The sequence below is a fragment of the Scleropages formosus genome, chromosome 10 (assembly GCF_900964775.1).
Source record: "Scleropages formosus chromosome 10, fSclFor1.1, whole genome shotgun sequence".
In the NCBI taxonomy this organism is placed as follows: Eukaryota; Metazoa; Chordata; class Actinopteri; order Osteoglossiformes; family Osteoglossidae; genus Scleropages; species Scleropages formosus.
This window is the reverse complement of record NC_041815.1, coordinates 21134321-21158032: the sequence shown is the minus strand read 5'-3', so window position 1 is coordinate 21158032 and position 23712 is coordinate 21134321. Positions and strand designations below refer to the sequence as shown.

Below are 23712 nucleotides of genomic sequence, written 5' to 3'. Positions count from 1 at the left end.
ATAAAACATCCCAAAGTGGTGTGGAAACCAAAAGACTCCAGATTTCAGCTGATGAGGAAGAGAGTTGTTGGACACCAACTGCCAGGACACTGGGAGGACACTTACAAAAAGAAAGACAACAGGGGCTGCACCTTTAAATAAAGCAGAAGAGCCAATGCAAGGTTCAATATGAATACTGACACCTGGAATGCCAAATGTTTTAGGCACTCTGGAATACTTCTGCATGCTGTATTGTGTAAATGTTGAGAGGTTTCTGCAGGGTACAGTTAAACTAGAGGGGCCTCCAGATTACTACAAAGCCCAATTCCGAACCGGACATTCTAAAGGCTCGGGGTTGGCTCAGACAAGATCTTCTCTGCAAAGTAAGTAAATAAAAAAAAAAGGGGGGCTGTCTACCCTCGGTACCAGGTTTGAAATTTGTGATTACAGTGTGGGTCAAAGCTCTGATTTAATCCTGGATAAAGCAGAGAGAGGCAGGAGAGGAGGAGACGAGGCAGAGGCTAGCATCCTCTTTCACTTCAACTGCCTTTAATTTTGTTCCTGGCTACCAGCCTCACAAGGCTTTTCACTCTGGGCCCTATTTTCTGTCTAATCAAAAAAAGGACATGGTGTGAGCTTAGAAATCAAAAGTCAGAGGCGGACAAGAGCAGTGTCTATTTCGTGGAAAAACTATAACATGACCCAACCACAGAAGAACCAGGGTGATCCAAACGAATGTATTTTAATCACATTCAAAGCTCTGACCAAGTCAAAGAAAATCATCCCTCAGCATTAAAAAAAAAAAAAAAAAAAAAGCATTGAGCTATAATGGACAGCTTAAGTGAATCCCCAGTACACAATGGTGTGAATAACGGAAGCAACATGAAACGAAAGATAAAATGGAAAAAGTTGAGGTTTCTAGCAATCGCATTGTGTTAGATGAGACAGAAAATAAGAGCTGAGGATATTCCTTAAAATCCATTTAATTCCATTCACAAATGAGATCTGTATCAGTAAATTACTTGACATGACTGACATTCGCTTTTCTTTTAAACTAAGGCAGACCATTCTAAAAAATTGACTACAATGTATATTTTACAGTCTCTTGTGCAAAGAGAGACTCATTTAGCTCTAACTACTACAATGAAAGAGTGGTTAAATAGGAAGGTTTTACTGTCACTATCATGACCCTCACAATCCCTTCTACTTGCAGGGAGGCAGACAAAACTAAAATATAATTCCGTTTGTCAGTATTTGCACAGACACTGTAGAAAAACTTGACAAATATAGTTAAATGTTGCTACTACACTGTTTTCAGGTAATATATTTGCATAAGCACACTATTTCAAACAAGGAGTGTGATAAGGATGCAAAAGATGTAAGATAGGCATTCACATACCTTCCCAGGTCTGCGTAGACTCCTCAGGATGTTTCGCCTCTTGGAATCCTCACCCTCCTCACTGAGGGAGTTGTCTCCTTTGAGGGCACCCACCTCATCTTCCTTGGCCTTTGGAGTACCTCCAAACTCATCATCGCTGCAGATGGAAAAGCTGGTGCGGAAGCTGCTGAACTTACCAAGGCGTTTAGAACGATCGCGGTATAGCCGGGGCTTTACCCCCAAGGCTGATAGCTTGCGTCTGCGCTCCAGGGAGCTACTGTCTGCCTCACTGTCCGAGCCATTTCCACCGCCATTGGAGTGCATTTTGTTGGCATTCCTGATGGTGATAATCTTGCCCTGTGTACTGTCATGTGGCACAGAGTAGATGTTCTCCTCCTCCGTAGGGCGGGGTTTAGCTACAGCATCCATAGGCTCAGCGTAGTCTGAAGGGTCATAGCCACCATCCCCACCTGGTGCCCATGTAACAGCCGGGGGCAGCGAACGTCGATTGACTCCTGAGTCTATGTAGGGTCCGAGACTGACTTTGCGAAGGGTAGGCTTGGGCTTCACCTGGGGCGGTATCTTGTTCTCAAAGGTGCTAATCTCAGAGATGACAGAAAAGGTGTCACTTGCTTCCAAGTCAGGTATCTTGAAGCTTCCACCATGGGAGGTGAGGGTGCCATCATCCCGCAGGGAAGGATACGGAGGTGAGGGATCCACATCATCTTCTGAGTCTACCAAGGTAGTAACAGGACTGGGAGAACTGCAGCGGGGTGACTGGATGCTTTCATTGGCACTACAAGCTTCTGCAACATTGTCATACATGTGTGTGGCCTCCACAATGTTTCGTTTATCCACAACTTCCTTGAAGAATGGCTGGAAGAGGTCAATTCGGTGCAGGCCACCCACCACCCCACCGGGCCCACAGACTATGCTGTTGAAGCGAGCATCTATCTCATGTGCCAGCTCCTGCCCCTGGAGAACTTGCTCCTGGGCAGGCTCACAGTCTGTTAGTTCTGCCTGGCTCTTTCCCACAGCTAGCAACTGCACTGGGATGATGTCTTGTACTTCACACAGGAAGGCGCACAGGGTCTCCAGAGAGGCCTTACGGCATGCCGAGTACACTGCAATGTAACCGTGTACTAGCCTTGTTTTACGTAGGGAAAATGATGAGTGGTAGGATAAGAGAGAGAACTCAATGCATTGTCGCTGATTACCAACCATCAGCTCCAGAAGCACAGATGTACCACTAGAAAGGCTGGAAGTTGGTCGGCAGTGCTGCGGCAGCAGAAAGGGGGAGAGGAGCTGGTCCACATCATAGGAGTCACCACACATCAAGCACATGACAATTCGAAGATCCCCTTCATGGTTTTGTTGCTGTTGGGAGTCTCTAAAGCTTGAAGCTGGAAGTGGTAAAGGTGGGGAGCTACCACCATGATTAGGATTCTTTCGAGACTCAAGCAGGTTTTTAAGAACCTGGTTGATTTGCTTCTCATTTACATTGCGCCCATAACCTATGCCCGCAGATGCTGGTTCTAAAAAACCACATTGCAGTTTGTTGGCTACTTGTTGCCCCTGTGCAATTAGACTGTGCGTTGTTTCTCCCCCAATGTCCCCGACTGATCCCACTCCCCGTTTGGTGATTAAGAGAAGTGACATAGGAAGTTGGAATAGGTGGTTGTCTTTACGGCCCAAGGTGGACTCCCGAATTTTCTCAATACTCTCTACAATGTAAGACAGGGACTCCTTGGAGTTGTATAGACAAAGGCAGCCATGTGGAGAAAACGTAGGCGTGTGGAAAGAATTCACAGGCAATCGCACATTGCCCTCAATGGGCCGCAATGCTAGTTCATACATTTTTCCATCTAAAACGTACCGGTCATCATTTGTACACAGTGCTCGAATCTCATTAGCTAACTCTCTAGCTAGACCATCCTTGCCCAGAATGACCAGGTTGATCCTGTCAACTTTACTGTCAAACTGTGACTTTTGGGTAGCATCAAAAAAGGGGTAACGTGTAGGGAACCGAGAAGCCAGGAGCTGTTCAATTTTGCTGTCCACACAATTTGGGCTGTTAGGACAGGTCTCTTTTGTAGGATGGTAGACAAAATGAATGTGTTTGAGCACTAGTGCATCCCTTTCTGCTTGCAGCTTCTGCAAAGCTTTGAATCTCTGTTCTTCTCCCAGTACTTCCTGAATTGCACCCATCTTCTCTTTACTGGGTTTGGCATCTACCTCTAACTCGTAAAATAGTTCTGAGTATTCCAACAAGAGTTCCTGAAAGTCCTCTTTAGCACGGTCAATAATCTCCTTCTGGTGCTTGTTGTAAATATCAACATACTCAGACTCCTCCAGCCACTGATAGAACTCTTCATTCATGATAAAACTGCGAGCTTCCTCCCAGGGTCTTCCAGGTGTGACAAAGGGTGAGGCCTTCAGCCTCTCTTTGAAGTCCCACCGCATTTCTGCTCGCTTGCGCTCATTGCGTAGGTGCTCTAGGTGGCTTTCAAAGATGGCCTCTGCTTCTGGTGTCTCCAACAGATCCTGTGGAATTCGTTCATCTTCCACATTGTCAATATGATCCGTGGCATCCCAGGGAGTATCATCCAACACCACAAACCAGTGATTAAAGTCCCGCTTAGTTTCAAGAACCTTCTGTACCCCTGACCAGCTCAAGCGGTCAATCTCATCGAGGTCAGGGACAAGGGATATAAGGGCCTGTGGTAAGGTGCTGAGATACATCTTGCGCCTCCTCTCTATATGCTCCTGTTTGAGCCGATACACATGTTGCTGAAACAGCTTTTTGGCCTTAACTGTGCCTTCCAGGAAGACATACTCCTTGTATTCAGAAGATGACTGCATGCGACAACTAATGTTAGGCCAGGTCTCTTTGTAGTCTTTCACAATGCGGCTGACAAGCCACTCGTATCGATCTTTTGCTGAGGCAATCTGTTGGCTTTGTTGCTTGAGTGCCTCAAAGTATGGTATAATTTTGGGTTTTCCCCGGCTCTTGTCAATCAGCTGCACTAAGGTGAGGAAGGCAAGATCCACGTTGACATTGGAACGAGCTGAGGTCTCAACCACTTGCAAGTTCTTCTTAGTTAGGGCAAAGGTATGCGAGTCTTTGATGTATCGCTCTACCCCTTCATCACACTTAGTCAGAACCAGCACCACTGGCTTCTTTGTCTTAGCCAGCTGATTGTACAGGTTGGTGACAAACTTCATCTGGTCATCAAAGTTGCGGTTCATTCCCCGACTCACATCCACACAAAGCAGAAAACCATCCACCATTAGTTTGCCCTCAGGCATCTGCTTCTGCTCAAAGTCCTGCTCCAGCCCAAGCTGGTCTGTACAGAAGTACATGAGCTTCTCAGCAGAGGCCAGCTTGGTAGAGGCTGCCCTCTTGATGTAGGGCTGAAGGGCAGTGCTGCGGTGTGGCTGAAAGGTCTGGTCATCAATGAACTCTGTTTGTTCCACCACATGTATACGGCATTCAGGCCCTTCCTCAAGCGCTCGGCCCACTTCCCCCCAATATAGGAAGTGATCGTTGTTGACCACCCGGCCGCCAAAGTCACTGGTGCTTAGCACTGAAGTGTGATCCAGGTAGAAATCATCGGCACTGGGGCGGACGAAGCGGTTGCATAAGCAGGACTTGCCCACCCCGCACTGCCCCTTCTCTTTCTCAGTCCCGGACAAACCAACCACAACCAGGTTGTAGGTAGGTGCCCGGGAATCTTGTTTTTTTGCCATCATCATCGCATGCAGACAGTCATCCTGCAATGCCCAGATTCTTGGGAGAGCCGATAAATGGGGAATATTTCCATACAAATTTCTTCACCTTTTGCAAAGATGTAAATGATATTCAGTAGTTAAGAACTGATATATGTTGTTGCAACAACTGTCTTCTTTTTTGTTACTAGATCTTAAACATTGGCTCAAGACATCAAAAAAGGTGTGTAAGGGTAGGTTAGAATGGGGAAGAAAAGGAGGGAATGGTGAGGGAGGGAAGGGGGAAAGGAGTAAGGGAAAGGGGGATGGTGTATGGATTAGGCGAATGGGCAGTAACTCCACTGGCCCATCTTTTCTCTCCAACTATGTGGCAATGCAGAATAAGCAGAAGAGGGCTTCAGTGTTGAGCAGCCTAGAGGGAAAACAAAAAGAAAAAAAAAGATAGTTTCAGAAAACGGTGGATGACACAGCAAAATTTCAAGGCCTAGTGAAAAATCAGAATATTCCTTGTCAAAAATACCTTACAACACAAAAATCAAGAGTGAACTAATCATTATTCATGGAAAGTTTGCATAAATAAAAAAACCAAATGGTCTGTCAAATTAAAACAACTAGTTGTGAATACAAAGGTATAACATTCCTCAGAATATAAACATAAAAATGACAAACTGCGCTGTGGGGAAAAAATTCCAAAGCTTCTAATATTTGCATAAGACACATAATGCAAAGATCCAAAGATGTGTGCACATACAGGGAAACATTGAGGTGAAGGTTCTTCCTGTTATCAACAGATTAATTAGGTAACAAGGGAAACCCAACTCTCTTTTAAAATGCACAGCACTAGGGTTTGGCTGCTTTCCACTGAGCCTGAAGCGTGTTTTCACGAGGCCTCTCCACAGGCAAGAAGGAAAACAAGGGCCGTTTGTGTTAGCCAATGTACCACAGCTAATCACATATGCAAATGAGTTTATATTAACATCAAAACGTTTCCTTGACAGCAATGGATGCCTGGTCCATTCAGTCCACACAGGGCACGAGGCACAAAAAAAAAAAAAAAAAAAAAAAAAAAAAAAAAACAACTTATCTTCAAAACTGCCTCTTTGGAATTAAAATACTTTAAACAAAAGAAGATAGTCAAACAGTCACATTAATCCTCAGCAGTATGGAGTAAAATCTAACACAAAAAAAGAATGATCGATTTCCACGTAAAGTTAATGGTGTTTTTGTTTCTTTCGACAACTATAAAAGAAAGCACAATCCCATTATATCCCCTGGCTGCATACACCCTAAAGAAAGTAAACCTAGGTATGCCTGCCTCATTCCTTGTTATTCAGCTATTTAACAAATCCACATCTCACCATTATTCACGCAGAAGAGATCTTCTGAAGGTTTTGAATCTGAGTCAACATAGCGCACTCTACAGGTTAAGATGTACGTCGCTATGGAGAAAAGCATCTGCTAAATGAATAAACATAAATATAAGTAACTTAGTCACTGTGAGACATAGACCAGCCTCCCCCATTAAGACAAAAGCCATGGATGATTGTCCATTAGTTGGAATGAAACCGATATAGATCAATACCTTAAAATGTAACCAATGGCCTTTTGGAAGTAGCCAAATACAAATGGCAACCCCGATGACAGTGAGCAATGACAAAGACTGGTAATGACAAGCATTTGTGCTCCAAGCACATACTGAAGACAAATAAAAGGCAACTCTAATGTTTTTATAAGAATGATCCAGGTGGATAAATTCAAACAAAAATCACCTGGGGGGGGAAAAAAAAAAAGTGAAAGATTTTTGCAAAAGCATAATGTGACCAATTTATACAGTAAAATATCTAGTTTCTAAAGATAAACTGTATGAACTGACATCTAAATTTGCTCAATACAGGGAAGATGCACAGAACAGAGGAATCATGGTTTAGTCATACATGTTTGCCTACAAGGTTGTCTCCGCATCACTGTTTTCTTCTATGCGATTAGCACATGGATCAGTAAGCGCTTCCCCTCGAAGAGGCACACAGCAGGCCCACCTGTATCATTTGCAGGGTGGGACAAGCATACAAAATCCCCTTTTAATCTTAAGGTTCATCATAGCTGTGGAGGAAGTCCATGTGGTTACAATGGTGGCTGAACTGGTTTTTCACGTTTGGATGGGCAATACACAGTCTAAAAGAGGAAATATGACATTCACATTACTGGGTTAAATATTGAAAAAATGCACAAGGGCACCACTCCATTAACATATTAGTATCTTATGTCAGAGTTCAGATCTGAATTAGCTTCATGTCATACCACCCAGAATTGGTGTGCAACACAAAATGGGCCTTGTAGGTAGGTGAGACTATCGCTCCCCATTGCTACAATGAGCAGAAGAGGGTGATTCAAAGCACGGTGGTAGAGGCGTGTGTCTATATTTGCTCCTCCCAAAATGATGTGGGTCACACTTTTAGCAGAGATACGCAAGCACTTAGAAACTAAGACTATATCTATGGGGTGGCATCAGTGACCTCAGTTCCATTTGGTGCTGAAAAACATTTCTTCCGAGATCCATCGGTCCTTGTTTCAAAGCATGCCCACTTGTTGAACTTTAGGGATATAAGCTGCAGCAGATAAATACCACAACAATTCACTGCCAGATCTAAACCAGCCATTACTTCTGGAAAAAGACGCAGATAGAAAAAAAATCTGGCACTCTCAGCAATGCCTGTATGAGCAGGGCTTGCTATGGATTACAAGGCAGGGCCACTTTGCATATACCAGAAATATTGCAGATTGTCAATTTATTTTTTTCAAAGGTGTAACAGGACTAATCTTGGGACATATAGCTATAGACTTCAGGTTACAAGTCTGCCTCTTTAACCACCAAGCACCTTTGGGCCCAGCTCACATTTTTTCCATTTACAGGTCTAAATCCTAAAGAGTTGTCCTATGGCCTGTCCATACAACTTTTGCTGGAATTTCAGTAACATATTTAATAAAGAACCAAAAAAAGCATCTGACACCACAAAGTACAACACTTCTGGGGTTCTTGTGAAGACATAGAGACCTTGAAATTTACTACATAAGGAATGTACAATTTCTGCAATCCTGTAGTCTAGCCATGGCTTTCATGCAGTCACAATACACCTGATCAATGTGTGGGTAGAGCAAGTCTCATTGCATTAGTCAAACTGTAGCAATAAGATATTACCCATTTCAGATTGCATCTATCGTGTTACATAAATTCACATGGGCCGTCTAGATTTGGCAATCAAGTCACATCCTCAATGAAACAAGCTATTTTAAGCCCTTGTGTCATTGAAACCAAATGTTTGAGGTGCCGTCATTAAGGGACTATCGTTTTGATTTATGCTATACATTCTTCTCTTGAAACCCTCCAGTTATTAACAAAACACTCAAGAACAAGTGACAAAACCACCAGTCACATAGTAAACAAATCCTTGCCGCTTAGCTTTATTAGTAACAGCAATTACTAGGTTCAATAACTGCAGTAACAACCCTCAAAAAGTATATAAAATAAAAGACCTGGAAGTAGCAGAGTGGCAGAGCGGGTAGCATTGATACCTCAAAACTCCTGGGTTGTGAGTTCAGATATGGGTTTGAATCTGGTTCAATCCAGTCACTGCTGACTTTCCACATTCTCCCAGTCTTTGGTTTCCTCTGCATGCTTCGATTTCCACCCACAGTCCAAATACTTTGTTGTTTTTTTTTTTTTTTTTTTTTAATTCTAAGCTAATGACTAAATTGCCCTTAGTGCATGAATGTGTGAGTGAATGAGTGTCTGAGACTGCTTTGTGTTGGACTGGCATCAAGGATAGGCTCCAGACCACCAAAACCCAGCATATGACAAAGTGCAACTAAAAAAAGGATAGATTGATGAATGAAGCATTTTTTCTTACGCCATGTGTTGCCGGGTAGGCTCCGGTTCCCCGCGACCCCATATGGGACAAGCGGTTCAGAAAGTGTGTGTGTGTGTGTGTGTGTGTGTGTGTGTGTGTGTATTTTTTCCTGGTGTCCTATAACACAGTTGGAGTCAAGGTGGGAGAGAGAGGTATAGGACTAAGGCAGCTGGGACCAAGATGGATGAAACATGAGATGTAACAGAAGGCCCTTGTGGTGTGAGGGGGGGTTACAGAGATCACTGGAGAAAAAAAAAAAAACCTTCATGACACCTTCCTTAAATACAGGGCTATCAGGCTGGAGGACTCAACATTTAACTCCAACACCTTTCAGTAGCCTTGCTTTTTCATGGCCACTGTACCCATTTTAAACCTCCTGAGGTCTTTTCAGTAAACACGGGACTTAGGGGAATGGAGAGGAACAAGAGAGTATGTTAAAATGTTCCTAATATAAAACAATGCAACACCATTCTTGACAAAATCCACAGCAATTACTGAAAAACCATCAACAAATTCTACTAGAGTCTGGTAATATTCCTTGTTCACACTGCACTAATTAGGCAGCAGAATTGAAAGAATCAGTGCCGTTCAGGCAAGTAGCGCACTTGTTGTAGTATAAATGAGAATAAAAATCTACTTTTTCCTGAGAGAGAAAGAACACACATTCTACCACTTAAGTTGCTCTAAAAACCCCATAAAAGTGTTGCTGCAGATGACGATGTTGTCGACAGAGGAAGTCAGGAACACCAGAGCCACTTTAGTCTGCCTGAAGTGCTCATGCCTTTCACTCACCGTTTCAACACTAATGTGTCCCAGAGATCCAAACTCTCTCACTACCCATCCTTCAGGTCCTCTCTCACCCTCCCAGTCCTCGCTCTCTTGAGAGCCATGCTCCATTAGTGTGGAGCCAAGGCCACAGTGGGATGGGGGCTTTATAGAGAGGCACCCAGGCTGTCTGGGAGACAGGCATGTCATGGTCTGTGATCAGGATTTAATCTTGATGGGATGGGCCAGCTCCCCCTTGGATTACTGACTCAACAGATTGAACAGACCCTTTCAACCCTCACATTTCTGGGACCGCCTGTGTATCAGCAATATTTAATGTTGTTATATAAGCATTACACTACAAGGGTCAAAGGGGAGGGCTTACATGATGCTCCAACTCTCCTGTAGATCGCAAGCAGAGCTCCATCTGCTAATCCCTATGCACGTACTTGAGAATATTTCTGAAAAACGCACATCTGAGAAGCACCATCAAGAATCAAGCCTAATAGAAGTGCAAAAAATTTCAGCATGTATCTAAAAAGATGTCCAGCACACAGATTTATTCACAGTTTGGCTTTCAACTTCAGAAAAACTGCTTTATTTGGCTCATGAGAACAATCCCTGTCTGTATTAACGAGTCAATTACTGCTTGACATCACGCTAGTTCAAGAAACCCACCAGGAGAAAGATGGCTGTTTTGAGGTAGGAACTGGAGTCACTGGACAGGGATCTCTGCAAGGGCACTTCCTCTTCCTGCCTGTGAACTGCCAGCCTCAGCCACGTGATAGAGAGCAGAGGGAGCGGGGGTGGGCTGAAGGGACGGCAGCATGCAGCGGAGAAGGAATTCCACACAGTCACAGTCGGGAAAAGGAAAGAGAGCGGAAAAAAGCGACATGTGGGTTTTCAGTTCAGCACAGAATGCGGCACATTCTAACGGGGGGGGGGGGGGGCTTCTCTGATAATGAGGCTAAATTTAATTCCGCAAGGAACATGTTGATGACAGCTATTAGTCCAGGGAACCACTTCCTTCTCCCACCCTGACACACACACCCTTGCAGGTTGTTGGTGCCAGATTCCCCCAGGAATAACTTTCTGTTGACCTTCCTGTGTCCTTTCAGCATTATAAAGTACCTTAAGGCTACATGTCACTTTAACTGTATAGTGTCTTAATCCACAAAGAAAATGTCTATGGTTGCCAGTGCAGAAATACCAGAGTGAAAAGACAGAACTAATCATAAGTGGGAGTATTTGTGGGCAATTGGACAGAAGGGCAAAAAACAAAGCAACTTTGACACTCCTTACATTTCCAGGAACTACTACAGTACAGCTAGAAAATCAGTGTCATTTCCTGCTTAAATTTCTTATTGAAAGGTCTTGGGAACAAAACTATTTTCCAGCAAGTGAATTCAATTTATGACTGCTCCTGTACATAATCTACTATGTGACGGACTGGTATCCTGTCCAAGGTGTGCTCTGTTTTATGCCCTGTTTCTGGAATAAGCTCTGCACCAGGGCAACCCTTCACTGGACAAAGTTACTGAAAATGGACGGATGTATGAACGTGCATAACTACAACCTGAGAAAGATTTTCTGAATTCCAAAAACTAAAACAGTGAGATAATTAAGGTACATGACTGAATTAGTGACTAAAAATACAAAGACTGCTGAAGTAGCAACACTGACACCTCCTTTAAGAATAAACTCTACTAAAGACTGTACTCAAACAGAAGGATTGCAGCATAAGAGCAGACAACTTATTTAACAAGCTGTATGCAGTTGCATTTCATACAGCAAGATGAAGCTGTTTTTCCTCGCACCATGGAGAAGTTTGCTGGTGACTGATATACTCTGCATCCCTGAGTGAAGCTTTAAAGGCTCACTGCAACTGTGGTGTGGAAAGAACAAGATGTGTTATGCAGTGCCAGGTGAGACAAGGGGCTGCGCCATCAACCCACAACACCTCAGAAAACAATTAGAACCTCAACACACATGTGCTAATGATGCATATTTTAGCAATTATCTGCTGCCCCATTTAATTAATTGCTTGGGTAATGAGTTGGAGAGCACAGGTGTTGCAGGCACCAGTCTGCTGAAGCGGGGCCCCCAAATTACAGCTAGGGTTACCATCTTCACAGAACCAGCCCCACGCGTGACCCTGAGAGCAGGGCGACGCCGAGCACTGATACACCTATATTCACTCTGCACAGCTGTAAGTTTGAGCCACACGCAGCAGGAACGCACAAACTGATCCTGGGGTCAATTCTAGTGTCAGAGGACGGTCATCTGCTGAAGACCACAAGAGAGAGTTGCAGAGAAAAGTGGCACTCTGTTTTGGGTTGAGAGATCAGCACAAAGACGCGGCATTTGCTCAAATCCCAGGAGCCGTACCACTATCGTACCGAGAAAAGTAGTTAACCTCAAATGCTCCTGTACATTTAACCACCACTTCCGATACAGCTTCTATAACAGTATTGCAATACACAGCAAAATGCATCATCAGCAAAGGGAAGAGAAATATTAGCAAGGTAATAAGCTGCTGCAATAAATCACACACAACAAAGAAAATTTATTACAGGACTGCACCACCATCAACTGTTCAATATAGTGCACTATTCAAAAACCTGAGTCCACTTGCTGAAAACCAGTTCTCTCCCGCACAGGTCATTCTGTCAACCAATCTGATCAGAAAATGAGTTGACATTTCTTCTCAGCTTTTTTGCAGCAGTTCCCAGAGATGCAGAACACTTGTGTGCTGCTTTGCATTCACTCTTATGTCTAAGACATCTCATACAAGTATTGGCTAGGTTGCCCAGGTGGCTCACACTTTTCAATCCTTGTGCTATATCAAAAATGGCTTTGCAATCCTTTCGAAACATGTGCCACTTTATTGTATTTTCACATATGGTGGACCGTCTTACCCATTTTTTGTTGTTATGCAGTACTCCCGTGTGGTACTGCATATTGGACTGTCTACTGCACTTTTGGCCATCTCGTGCCCATTTCAATAAAATAACCTTCAGTCTAGAATCTCAAACCCCCTTATGGTCCATAAAAGCACCCTTACTAAGTGCCCATGCAGACACACACCCTTAAAGGCCACTTGTAGCAGTTTAGACTCCACTTGAAATCAAAAGCAATTAAATAAATGAACCAAAGTTTTCCCACCAAGAGCTGGAATACGTTCATGCACTGCTGGATCCTGAATCCAATTAAAATGGGACATGACAAGAACAGCGTCTCAGAGTCAAGGCACCAGCAAAACAAAATGTGTGGCCGGTGTGTGTGTGTGTGTGTGTGTGTGTGTGTGTGTGTGGGGGGGTCTAAACAATTCCTGAGTGATTATTCATTTGCATCACAAAACGGCAAATGGACGAGCCCGCGAGTGCCAGACCACGTGACACACTGGTCTAGTTACGTTTTGCTGTGCGCATGCACTATCGAACGCATGTCTGTGCGGTGTGTGGGTGACAGATGTTGAAAACTCAGAAGCTCAAACTCTCAAACTCCATGCTCACGTACTTCCCCAAAAAAAAAAAAAAAAAAAAAAAAAATGCAGAGATTTATGGGCTTAGTGGACCAACCACTTCCTACATTACGAGCCACTTTAACACGGCAGGCCTGAATTGTAAAGGGAAACAACAGACACACTCCACTCAGCCTCAAAGTGCCAACTCTGGCCCATTCGGCAGAGAGGCTCCACTTGGCGAGCTAATAAAATGAGCTGAGATGGCACTTTAAAAGCTTTCTGATATGAAATGTCAAAATATATGAAGCTCGTGGCATGGGCCACTAAAATGAGAGTGGGAGTTTGTAGTAATGAGAGTGGAAGGTCAACAGTGGCTTCCTGATGGCTCCTTAAAAATCGGCCGGTTCTCTCTCCACCACTCAAAGTGGTCCATCCGAGTCCTACAGACCCATATAAAGGCGGTTCTGCGTCCCGACAGGAAGCAGCCGGCCACTTTCCCTTTCTGTTCGACACATACTGCAGTGTCAAGCAGAACACTGCATGGTGAAACAGATCCCTGAATCAAGCTTCTTCTATTCTTTTCCTTCTTTTTTAGGCTGAAAGACACTGGCTCTGGGCACTGCCAAATTAAGGGCTTCATGGTAGTGGAGAGCTGCCAAAGACCTGAATCACTGCTAGCTAAAGGGGGGGGGAAAAAACACAAACAACGCAGTTAAAGACACCTGAACCCACAGCAGTGTCAATTAGAGGTAATGCCCAGTTACCTCGGCAACCAGCCCCAGGGGCAGCAGCAAGTGGTTTAGACGCTTTCTTTCATTTATTTATTTTTTAATCTCCACTCCCCCCTCCCTTATTTAAAATATGACTGGGAAGAATGTTTTTTTTTTTTTTTTTTACAAGGTGTGGTTTGTTCAACATATGTACCAAAAATATGACGAGACACTTCTTCGGTGAACAATACCACTTCCCACTTGTGGCCAGGATTCTGCGACTAGCACGGAACTGCTTTTCAGTATCCGGGCGTGGTTGCCGCAGCCTCACACCACGGCGCATGCCAGGTTTTGCCAAACGCTTTGGCAAGCTCTCGCTTCAGCAACCCCATCCCCCCGGGGCGACCGCAGACCACAGTGTCTGTTCTCTGACGTTTGTTCTAATTGAGCCTTCAGACAATAGGATGTCATTCGTTTCACGGACTGGTCTGAATCTACCCCTCTCCTCCGCAATGAGCGATCAGTGCCAAGTGCACTGGCCCAAACCTGGGATGAATTAACCGCAGTTGGACAGCACACGTTCGCAACTCGCACAGCTCTACAGGCCACGCAGTAGCAGTAATGCTCACAGGCTTCCACTAGCACAGTAGAGAACGTATCACTGTGGGTTAGGGCACGAATCAGCAACCTGCAGGTGACTGCTGCATGCTCATGGAGAGGTCCTGCTAAAAAAAAGCTGGGGGCACTGGTAAAAATCACACAGCTATGTGAATCGGTAAAAACAGTAGCTTAACATTGTAAGTTGCTTTGGAGAAAGGTATCAGCTAAATGAATAAATGTAAATGAATAAGAATACGCATACACTATACCTTGACAAAAATTAAAATCCATACTTCATCCTGACATTACCCCTTTCAGAAACAGGTTCAGTGACGATGGTTTCACTCGAGTCTGCAGCAACCCAGGAACAGCTGGGCGTCAGCAGCGTGCAGATCACAATCTTGTCCCTGAAGCACCCAGCCTACCCTAGGGTGACAGCAGTTGGTAGCTAGGGTGATTCCTGAGGAAGCTGCCTCTAAAGCATGTGGTATGAGCTGGCCGCTGTCCTCCTCACTGTCTCAGGTCAGATGGCCCTTGCCAAAACTGAGTATCTCACAGCTGGAGGCAGGAGTGTGACAGTCTCTGCATGTGGGCAGTTCAGTTAAGAATGTGACTTGCAAACTCAGAAGCATGAGACATCTTTCCTGGGGAAATTTTCATTTTTGTGGTGGCGTGTCTCCACCGCTGGAAAACCGTGAGACTGGCACCACCTTGCATGTCTACTTTATTTTACATTTACAGTCATTCGTTTAGCTGACACTTTTCTCCAAATAGACTTATAATGTTACTTATTATTCACTCATTTATACAGCTGGGTACTGTTTTTTGGAGCGATTTAAGGTGAATACCTTGCTGAATGGTACCACAGGAGAAGGTGGGAATCAAAGCTGCGACCTTTGGGTCCAAAGGCAGTAGCTCTAACCACTACACTACCAGCTGTCCATAGCATATAGAATTAAAAAGTTATTCAACAGATAGCATACACACATACATTTGTCCAGCGTTCACAGCAGCTATGTGAGATCTGAAAACCATATCAACTTCCGTACACTGACGGTCAGGCCCACATCAATCCCATCAAACTCAGCAATAACGTTTAAGTGACAGAGCGCACATGAAGAGACAATTAGGCAGTAGTCAAGCGTTGCAACATGGCATTATTTTGGTAAATAGGACAAGTCTGCTAAAAAAAAAAAAAAAAAAAAAGCTACAGAAACATATCCACTGACTATAGCATTTAAACAGATAATATATCCCAGCAAGCTGTATATATCATCCTTCACACAATGCAGACACAGCCTACTGCCCAAGGTCTTGTAGAGTTTCTTTCTATCTCCCTTGACACCTCCTCTCTGACACTCTTAACAGTTGAGCAGATGAGTTGTTTAAACCCATTTTTTGAAACAAAAAGGATTAATTGGTTTTGCCTCCATGTGGGAGAAGATCACCCTGCCACATCATGACCTCCAGAAGGATTTCAGAAGAGAAAGGGCCCAAAAGAAAAAAAAAGCCAACAAGGTGAAGATTTCCATCAGATAAAAGGAGGGGAAAAAAAAAAAAAAAAGTGCGATCTTTCATGACTCGGCAGGCACACGCTGACCAAATGGCCTTGAGAGTTTGTTCATAACGTCAAACGAGGAGGAGGAAAAAAAAAAAAAAAAAAAAAAAGAGGGGGGAGCAAGATAAAATCGTTTTCTGAGAAGGAGGCCGGAAAAAACTAATACACAATTTAGAGAAGATAAACATTTTCTCGGTCTGCACTTGGGAGCATGAATATCACAATAAAAAAAAAAAAAAAGGGGGGGGGGGGGAGAAGAGGACTTCAGCTGAAGCTTGTGGAATGAGAGGCATGGATCCAAAAAGTCATTTCCACAAGAGAGAAATTAAACACTCTACTGACCCAAAACTGCTCAAAAAAGCTGAATTCCTGACATGACAACTAACATGCCAACCTAAGGCAAACCATTCTCATAAAATCTCTATAATTCTGCTGAAATGTAAACATGTGACTTCAGCCTGGCTTAGATACCATGATGGCTGCAGCCTCACCTGCGGGCTATGAGGGCAAAAGGTTCCAGTGAACAACAAAGATACTACAGTTGACCACCAGGTTGCAGATAGAAGATGTTCAAGGAAGTCATCCAGAGGGCTTACACAGCTGTCTGTTAGTAGCGACGCTGAACAACAAAGGACCATCGCGTTGAGAGAGGGCCACTATCACATTACCTAACCCTTCTGTCTGACAAGAGCAGCCCTGTGCTGCTGTATCTGCTTCTGGCATCAAGCCTCTGAATCTGGAATGTTTTCAGTTACAGTTAGAACCATTATCTTTCGCTTCCTTATGTTTACTCCAGGTCAGCAATGTACCTTCGTGATTTACTAAAAGCATTTATACAACTGTATATTTGCTGAAGAATACAATGGCAACATTTCTGCTCACAAATCTAGGCCACAAGACCAATTCCTTCTGATGTGAAGTAGACCCTCAGTTTGCTTTGCATAAATGGATTCTTAATTCTTATGTGTTTGCCATCTCACTCACGTTTTGCTGTGTCTAGACACAAACCACTCCTGCTTCCTCCCCAAATGCCTACCTGCTGGTCAGTCTGCTTTACATCCTTTGAATCCCTTGTTTAAGATGATACTGAACTCTGCAGAACCTGTGCTGGTGCTGACTATTACCAGTATGTCATACAGTACAAACCCTGAGCTCTGTGCCCCTTCTGCCTTTGTTAGAATGGGAAACAATAATCCAGGAAAAGCTGGGTGGGTAGAGAAGGATCCTGCAGTCGAACCTGACCCCGAGTCTGTGCCATTCTCATTACGGCAATCAGTCTGCCTGCAACGCCTCCCACAGGAATTCATAGCAAACCCCATGTTATCCTTTGTTTTGAAAGCCTGTGTTAGAATGGGTAGCTCAGTTCAGGTTTTCCCCTGACATTTCGGGAGCCAAAAGTTAAGCATTCAACGCTGCAGGGTAGGAGGGCTGGTGGGCGGGGTTTCAGCAGGAGAGGCAGAGACATGCAGCACACCTGGGGTCAATTACAGTCATGGTGAGGAATGCGTTGAAGGATGGCGTCGTGAGGCAATGCTGATTGCCGCCGGCTTGGGTGGTGTAACATTACTTGGTGGCTTATGACATCACGGCAGCTAGTAGAGAACGTCAGCAGGGTAAGGGCAAGCATCCCTGCAGTAGACTCAACATTGTCTGGTAGCAAAGGGCTCAACACGGGAAAGCCTCAATAGGATGGCACAACTAAACACAAACACCTGGGATCCTGCTCTTCTCTGGATGAAAGAAAAGGTGGCAGCAGGTTCTAAAACAGTCGAGAGAAGAAGAGCAGAGGCAAGACAATGATGGTCAGAGCGCCAGGGCATCTATTATCTTAATACCATCGGCACAGTTAGAGTTGCACTAAGTAGCCCATAACGATCCTGAGCTGCATCCCACAAACTCTGCTGATAGCAAACAACAGAACTGCATAAACTAGCTCTAGCGTGGTGAGCCATTGACCTCCAGCCTTTCAACATGTGAAGCAGATTTGTATTGCTTTCTGGGTTTTGCTGTTTACAAGACAAAAGAAGCTGGAATTGCCTTGACTTAGTGAACAGGATGCCATCAGGGGAAGGAAAACAATGCAAAAAAAAAATCCTCAGTCCTACACACACCCATTCATCTCATTGTACCCTGGTGTACAAACCAAGAAGGCGCTCCAGCCAGACAAGTCAAATGCGAGGACAATTTTGCCACTGCCCAGCCTTACCAAGATTTACAATTTTATTAATACAATTTACACCAAGCTGATACAGGTCGGGGGGGTGGCGGCATTACAGAGATTTCACAAACAACACAGACAGGTGTCTGACTGTGAGCTGCAACTAATAAGCAGCTCATGTCCATATGTGGTGTGTGTTTAGAGGGACAGAGCTATCCCAGCATACAAGCCCTTAGAGACAATACACAAAACATGTGTACAATTGTAAAATGAAGACATGTGAAATATGCAGACTGAACATATTCTATGCACCCCCAAAATGTGTCTCCAAGGCATTTCTGTACTTTTGAAATCTGTGTGAATTTCAGTGGGTTTACAAGCTCTTGTTTCACTCCTTCACCCTCATATTGTAACTATCTCCATTTCTTTGCATTCCAGAATTCCTCACACAACTGATACCTGTCTCTTTCATTCTGCTCATTTCATCCACCCTCATTTCTTTTACCACACATCCTACCCATCTCTACCATGTTGTACCACCTTTCTGTTCATTTCTCTACCCCTCTCTACCTTCAGCCTGAATCTCCATATTCCTCTCATGTTTCCACCCACCATTCTTGTTCCTCCTCCCCTGGTTCTCTGAAGTCCTCTACCCATCAACAGAACATCAACCATCCTGTGATGCACAGTCCTCTCCCACAATTAGGTGCCTCCAAATCTCAATCCATGGCAAGTCAGCATATAAATTAAGCAATTTAAGTGAGTGGAGAACACCACAGTTAAAGGAAATGGCGAAGGGGGGAAGCCACCCATCCCATCACAGGCAAAAGCAACAATGCATCAATACTTACAGTGGGGTTTAGCAAGCAGGAGCAGACAGTCTGATTCTACCAGCTCTGTCTCAGTGCAAGCCAATGTGGGACCACCATACGCTGTACTAACACCACCACTTCAACTGCCACTAAAAAGCAAACTCGCACCTCTCCAGCCAGCACTGTGAACAGACGGTGCAACTGCTGCTTAAAAATAATGAAGCATCGCATAATCGCAGCTGTGGAGGCCACATCACAATGAATAATCGTAAAGACGTCAGCAGCTCTCCCAACATGGCAACCCACTCTACTGCAGCCATTGTTACACAAAACTAAATTTGAATTTCTTTAAAGTTACTGTGTCCCAAAAATGAAAATAAATTTAACACAAATAGATCTCAATCACATACTTGGAAAAGGCAAATTGGGGTAGGATACAGAGAGGCATGACACAGAATAAGGTATTGAGAGATAAAGATTAGTGTTTGGCGGGACTCAGGATGTTTTGTGGGCATTAACAATGTAGTCACAGTAAACAGTGCTTAGCCCTGCTTTCGGGATTTGTAGCAGGTTTTAAGTGGCTCTGTGTGCGGGATGGTAATCCTGGACTGGTGAAATCTCTAGCCACTGGAACTGTGATGTGCTGTGGATCTCAGAGACAATCCAGTCCTATCTTGCCTTCTCTTTGCACCCCAAGCCAATCTGTCAGAACGTTCCTTTTCTTGCATTTCTCCCCTTTTTTCTTACCTCTACCTTTCTACCCTCACTTCCACCCTTTCTCTTTCACTCAACTGCACTGCAGTCTCTCACGCTCTCATTCGGTTTTTCTTGACTGGATTACCGGTCTATACTCCAGGATTGATTTGATAAGATTGCCTCAAGCTTCCTCTTTTCCTCCACACCGCCTCCTCATTCCACCATAAAAGTCTCACATCCACAAAGGGTCAGTCAGCAGGACCATTGTCCAATGGGCATTTCACTTTGATCCTTTCCTAGATGTTTTTGTCAAACAGCCACATTTTAGAGCTACATTTCTTTACAAGCACTGGGGACAGCAGGGAGCATAGTGGTCAGAGCTCCTACCATGTACAGGTAGTCCCCGATTTACAATGGTTTGACTTACAATTTTTTTGACTTTAGGATGGTGCGCTGGTGATAAATATTCAGTAGAAACTGTACTTTGAATTTTGAATTTTTATTTTTTCCCAGGCAAGTGATATGCGGTGCGATACTCTCTCACGATGCTGGGCAGTGGCAGCAATCCGCATCTCCCAGTCTGTCACACAGAGGTGTGTATTAGGTGCATTAAACACATTTTCGACTTACAATATTTTCAGCTTCCGATGGGTTTTGTGGAACGTAACCCCATCGTAAATCGGGGACCACCTGAACTGAAGAGATCTTGGTTTGAATCCCTGCTCCTGCTCTACTACTTTTGACCAGGGTACTAACCATGAATTGACAAAATTACATAGCTGCACAAATGGGTAAATAAAGAACTTAGCATACAAACCCAACATTGTAAGTCAAGCGTTGCCTAAATTAACAGAAATAATAAATATTTGTAGAACTGCTGTAGGAATTTGTAAAACAGTTTCCAAATTGCTGAATCTCTCCCTGCGTTTAAGGGTCTCAAAACTTATCTCTTTCAGACTCACTTCTCTCCAGTCTCATAACTGCTTGATAAACATATATTTGCTATGTTTAATAATTAATAAAAATGTAAATAAATTTAAAAGCATATATGCAGCTACTTACGTAATGTACACTTGTTCATATGGTGGAATGTGACAAATTGACTGTACCCAAGAATCATCTGTCTGCACCCAAATATCTCCTTTTGTTGATGTAATGTACTTTTTGTATTGTTCTCTGAGATGTAAGTCACTTTGGAGAAAAGTATCTCCTAAATGAATATGAATAAATGTATAAATGTAAATAATGTGGGTATTGTGTAATGGCAGGAATTAAAGAAATGGCACTGAGAAGAAAATACATGTTACACTGGATGAGAAACACACCTTGGGGGTCGTGCAGATATGCACAGTGTTCATATAACTTGTGACAGCTGGAGAGGGGATTTGGTACAATCGTGACCTCTATCTCAGCTGTTTGTGGCATGAAAATCAAAGAGATTTAGGCTCACAGGTTTTAGGATCTCGAACCTCAGATTTGTCAATGGAGGATGACTACTGTAATCGTTCAAAGGCTCTAGGGGGTGAGTTGGTGAGGGCTGTGTGTGAAGGAAGCAGCAGTAGCTCTGTGGAATGTGTCTTGTGCTGTAGTCACAAACACTCCCCTCTCAACCCTCGTGAAGCCATAACAGTTGACGTCAGCAAATCTGGTTTCCCACAAATCAGCCTACAGGGAAAATGCAATTATCGCCAGGAGTCGATTAATTTCTTAAGGCTAGGTAAAAAGTCGTTATGCCTCAATATGTGCTTCACAAGAGAAGATAATCTTCTCTGTATATTGATTAAAAAAAGTTTGGAAAAAAATTTTTACCAGGGTTGGGGGTTGTATGTACTTAAGATTACATGCATTGGTTCAAAAGCCCTGACTTGCAGTAAAAAGCAGAGCATTATCTGCTACAAAACAGGTGCTTGGCTAGCAATCAGCCTGAAGAAATACTACAGACATTTCCTAACAAACATACTTATTGCAGACACACAACTGGTGAAGGAAATACTTAAAATATCATTGCTGATACAAACTGAAATTTTTCCTCAAATGGCAGCATAAACACACACACACACACACTTTCAGAACCGCTTGTCCCATACGGGGTCACGGGGAACCGGAGCCTAACCCGGCAACACAGGGCGCAAGGCTGGAGGGGGAGGGGACACACCCAGGACGGGACGCCAGTCCGTCGCAAGGCACCCCAAGCGGGACTCGAATCCCAGACCCACCGGAGAGCAGGACCGCGGTCCAACCCACTGCGCCACCGCACCCCCCACGGTAGCATAAACAGTACCAGTCAAAAGTCAGAGCACACTTATTGGAAAGTAACTGTCAACTTTTGTTTACAAGTTTAAGCAGGAAACGAGCAGACACCTTCCCAGCTTAAACATATTCTACTAATAACAAAACACCCTCCGTCATTTCAAAGGCAGTTTGAAAAAGTGTGCGTGTGTGTGTGTATATATATATATATATATATACACACACACACACACACACACACACACACACACACACACACACACACACACTTTAAGCAAAAAGTCATCCTTCCTTCAAAGATGGAAAAACTATTACTTGACATTGTCTTTCCCTAGTTTTCCCTTGCTGAACGCATTGTGGAGCGTGTTTGGGACAAACAAAAAGTGTCTGCTGTGTGTGACTCGTTCTGAAACAACATAGCACACAGAAACCTTACAGGGTGGAAAGTTCACTCTACCAATAAGGATTTCCCTGAACTAAGCAAACAAAGATAACAGGTTGGATCATATGAAGGTGGTCATCTTCAGCCCTACGATACACTGCTGCAGAGAGAGCACAGCAGCCCAGTCACCAGGCCAACGAAGTTTAAAAAAAAAAAAAAACACTTAAAAATAAGAAAAATAAAACAGGAGCCATGTCAGGTGTCTGAAGTCACAAGCATGCTAAAAACACACGGCTCATAATGTCTGGGCGGGACGGCCCCTTTCGTGCAGACGCACTGCCACTGATGCCAAGCAGCCACGGGTGGGACCCGAAACCAACAGTGATGCAGTCTGTCCCCAGCACAAAAAACAGCAGCGAAGCAATGCGTGGTGTAGTGAGCACGGAGCACAAAGACTCAAAACACGAGAATTATGATCCTTTCATCAAGCGCTATGAATATTCAAGCAGCAGTTAGTCTCTTTGTTGCATATTGATGTCAGCGTACAAAACCGCTCTATCCAGCACAGCAGGCTATTAGACATTCCCTATTAGACATCACGCCACACAAATGTAGTTTTCAAACATGGAAGCTTTTCACTTAGTTCTAGTGAAAAGAGGGAAGATGACTCAGCGAGGAGATGTAGAAGCTAGGATGGCTGAATCGTGGTAGTTCCCCAGCCTGGGATCTGCTGATAGGTAGAGGCCAGAGGCGAGGGGAAAGGGAAGCTACGGCTAAGCCCTGACCACATGCAGAGACAAATGAGTCAGGGGTGACGATGTCCTGGGGGAAGTTGACAAGGGCAGGAAGTCTGGGTCCCGTTTCTGTGGAGTAAACATCATCCGGGTGAGGAACCAGGCCATCGGCTTCCAAAGACGGACGGAGCGGCCAAAGGGGGAAGCCGTGCATTGAATGCAGGCACACAAATGCACCCACACGTATGCAAACACGCCCGTTACTATGCACACATAGTAACAGCATGCATTCAGTGAATACTGCACCAGCAAAAATGTCTACAAGCAGGAATTCAATAGCAGGAACAGTGAACTGAGCACTGCAACCCAGACGGTGCGAAGTTTAAATGTATGTTGGAAAGAGTACATTCACCGGGGAGAGCGTGTGTGCTAAAACCATGCTGGGAGATGGCAGATCAGCACTGAAAGTCAGCATTCGGTTGATACCTAGAGTTTCGGGGGGTGGGGGTGTCGTACTGTTAATTTTTTCCTGATGCAGCTAGTCATTAGCGCTCACCAGAACACGACAACAGCCAGCTTGAAAGCTTCAA

At 44.2% G+C, this 23712-nt stretch overlaps 1 protein-coding gene across 2 annotated transcripts in view; it reads right to left on the bottom strand.

Annotated features, from left to right (window-relative positions):
- Positions 1–23712, bottom strand: part of arhgap35a (Rho GTPase activating protein 35a) — a 60638-nt gene that overhangs the window by 18907 nt on the left and 18019 nt on the right. For both annotated transcript variants that reach the window (XM_018748756.2, XM_018748757.2), the window contains exon 2: positions 1379–5498. In XM_018748756.2, coding sequence (XP_018604272.2) covers positions 1379–5113 — 3735 coding nt within the window. In that variant the 5' untranslated portion in view covers positions 5114–5498. The remainder of the gene's footprint in view (positions 1–1378; positions 5499–23712) is intronic.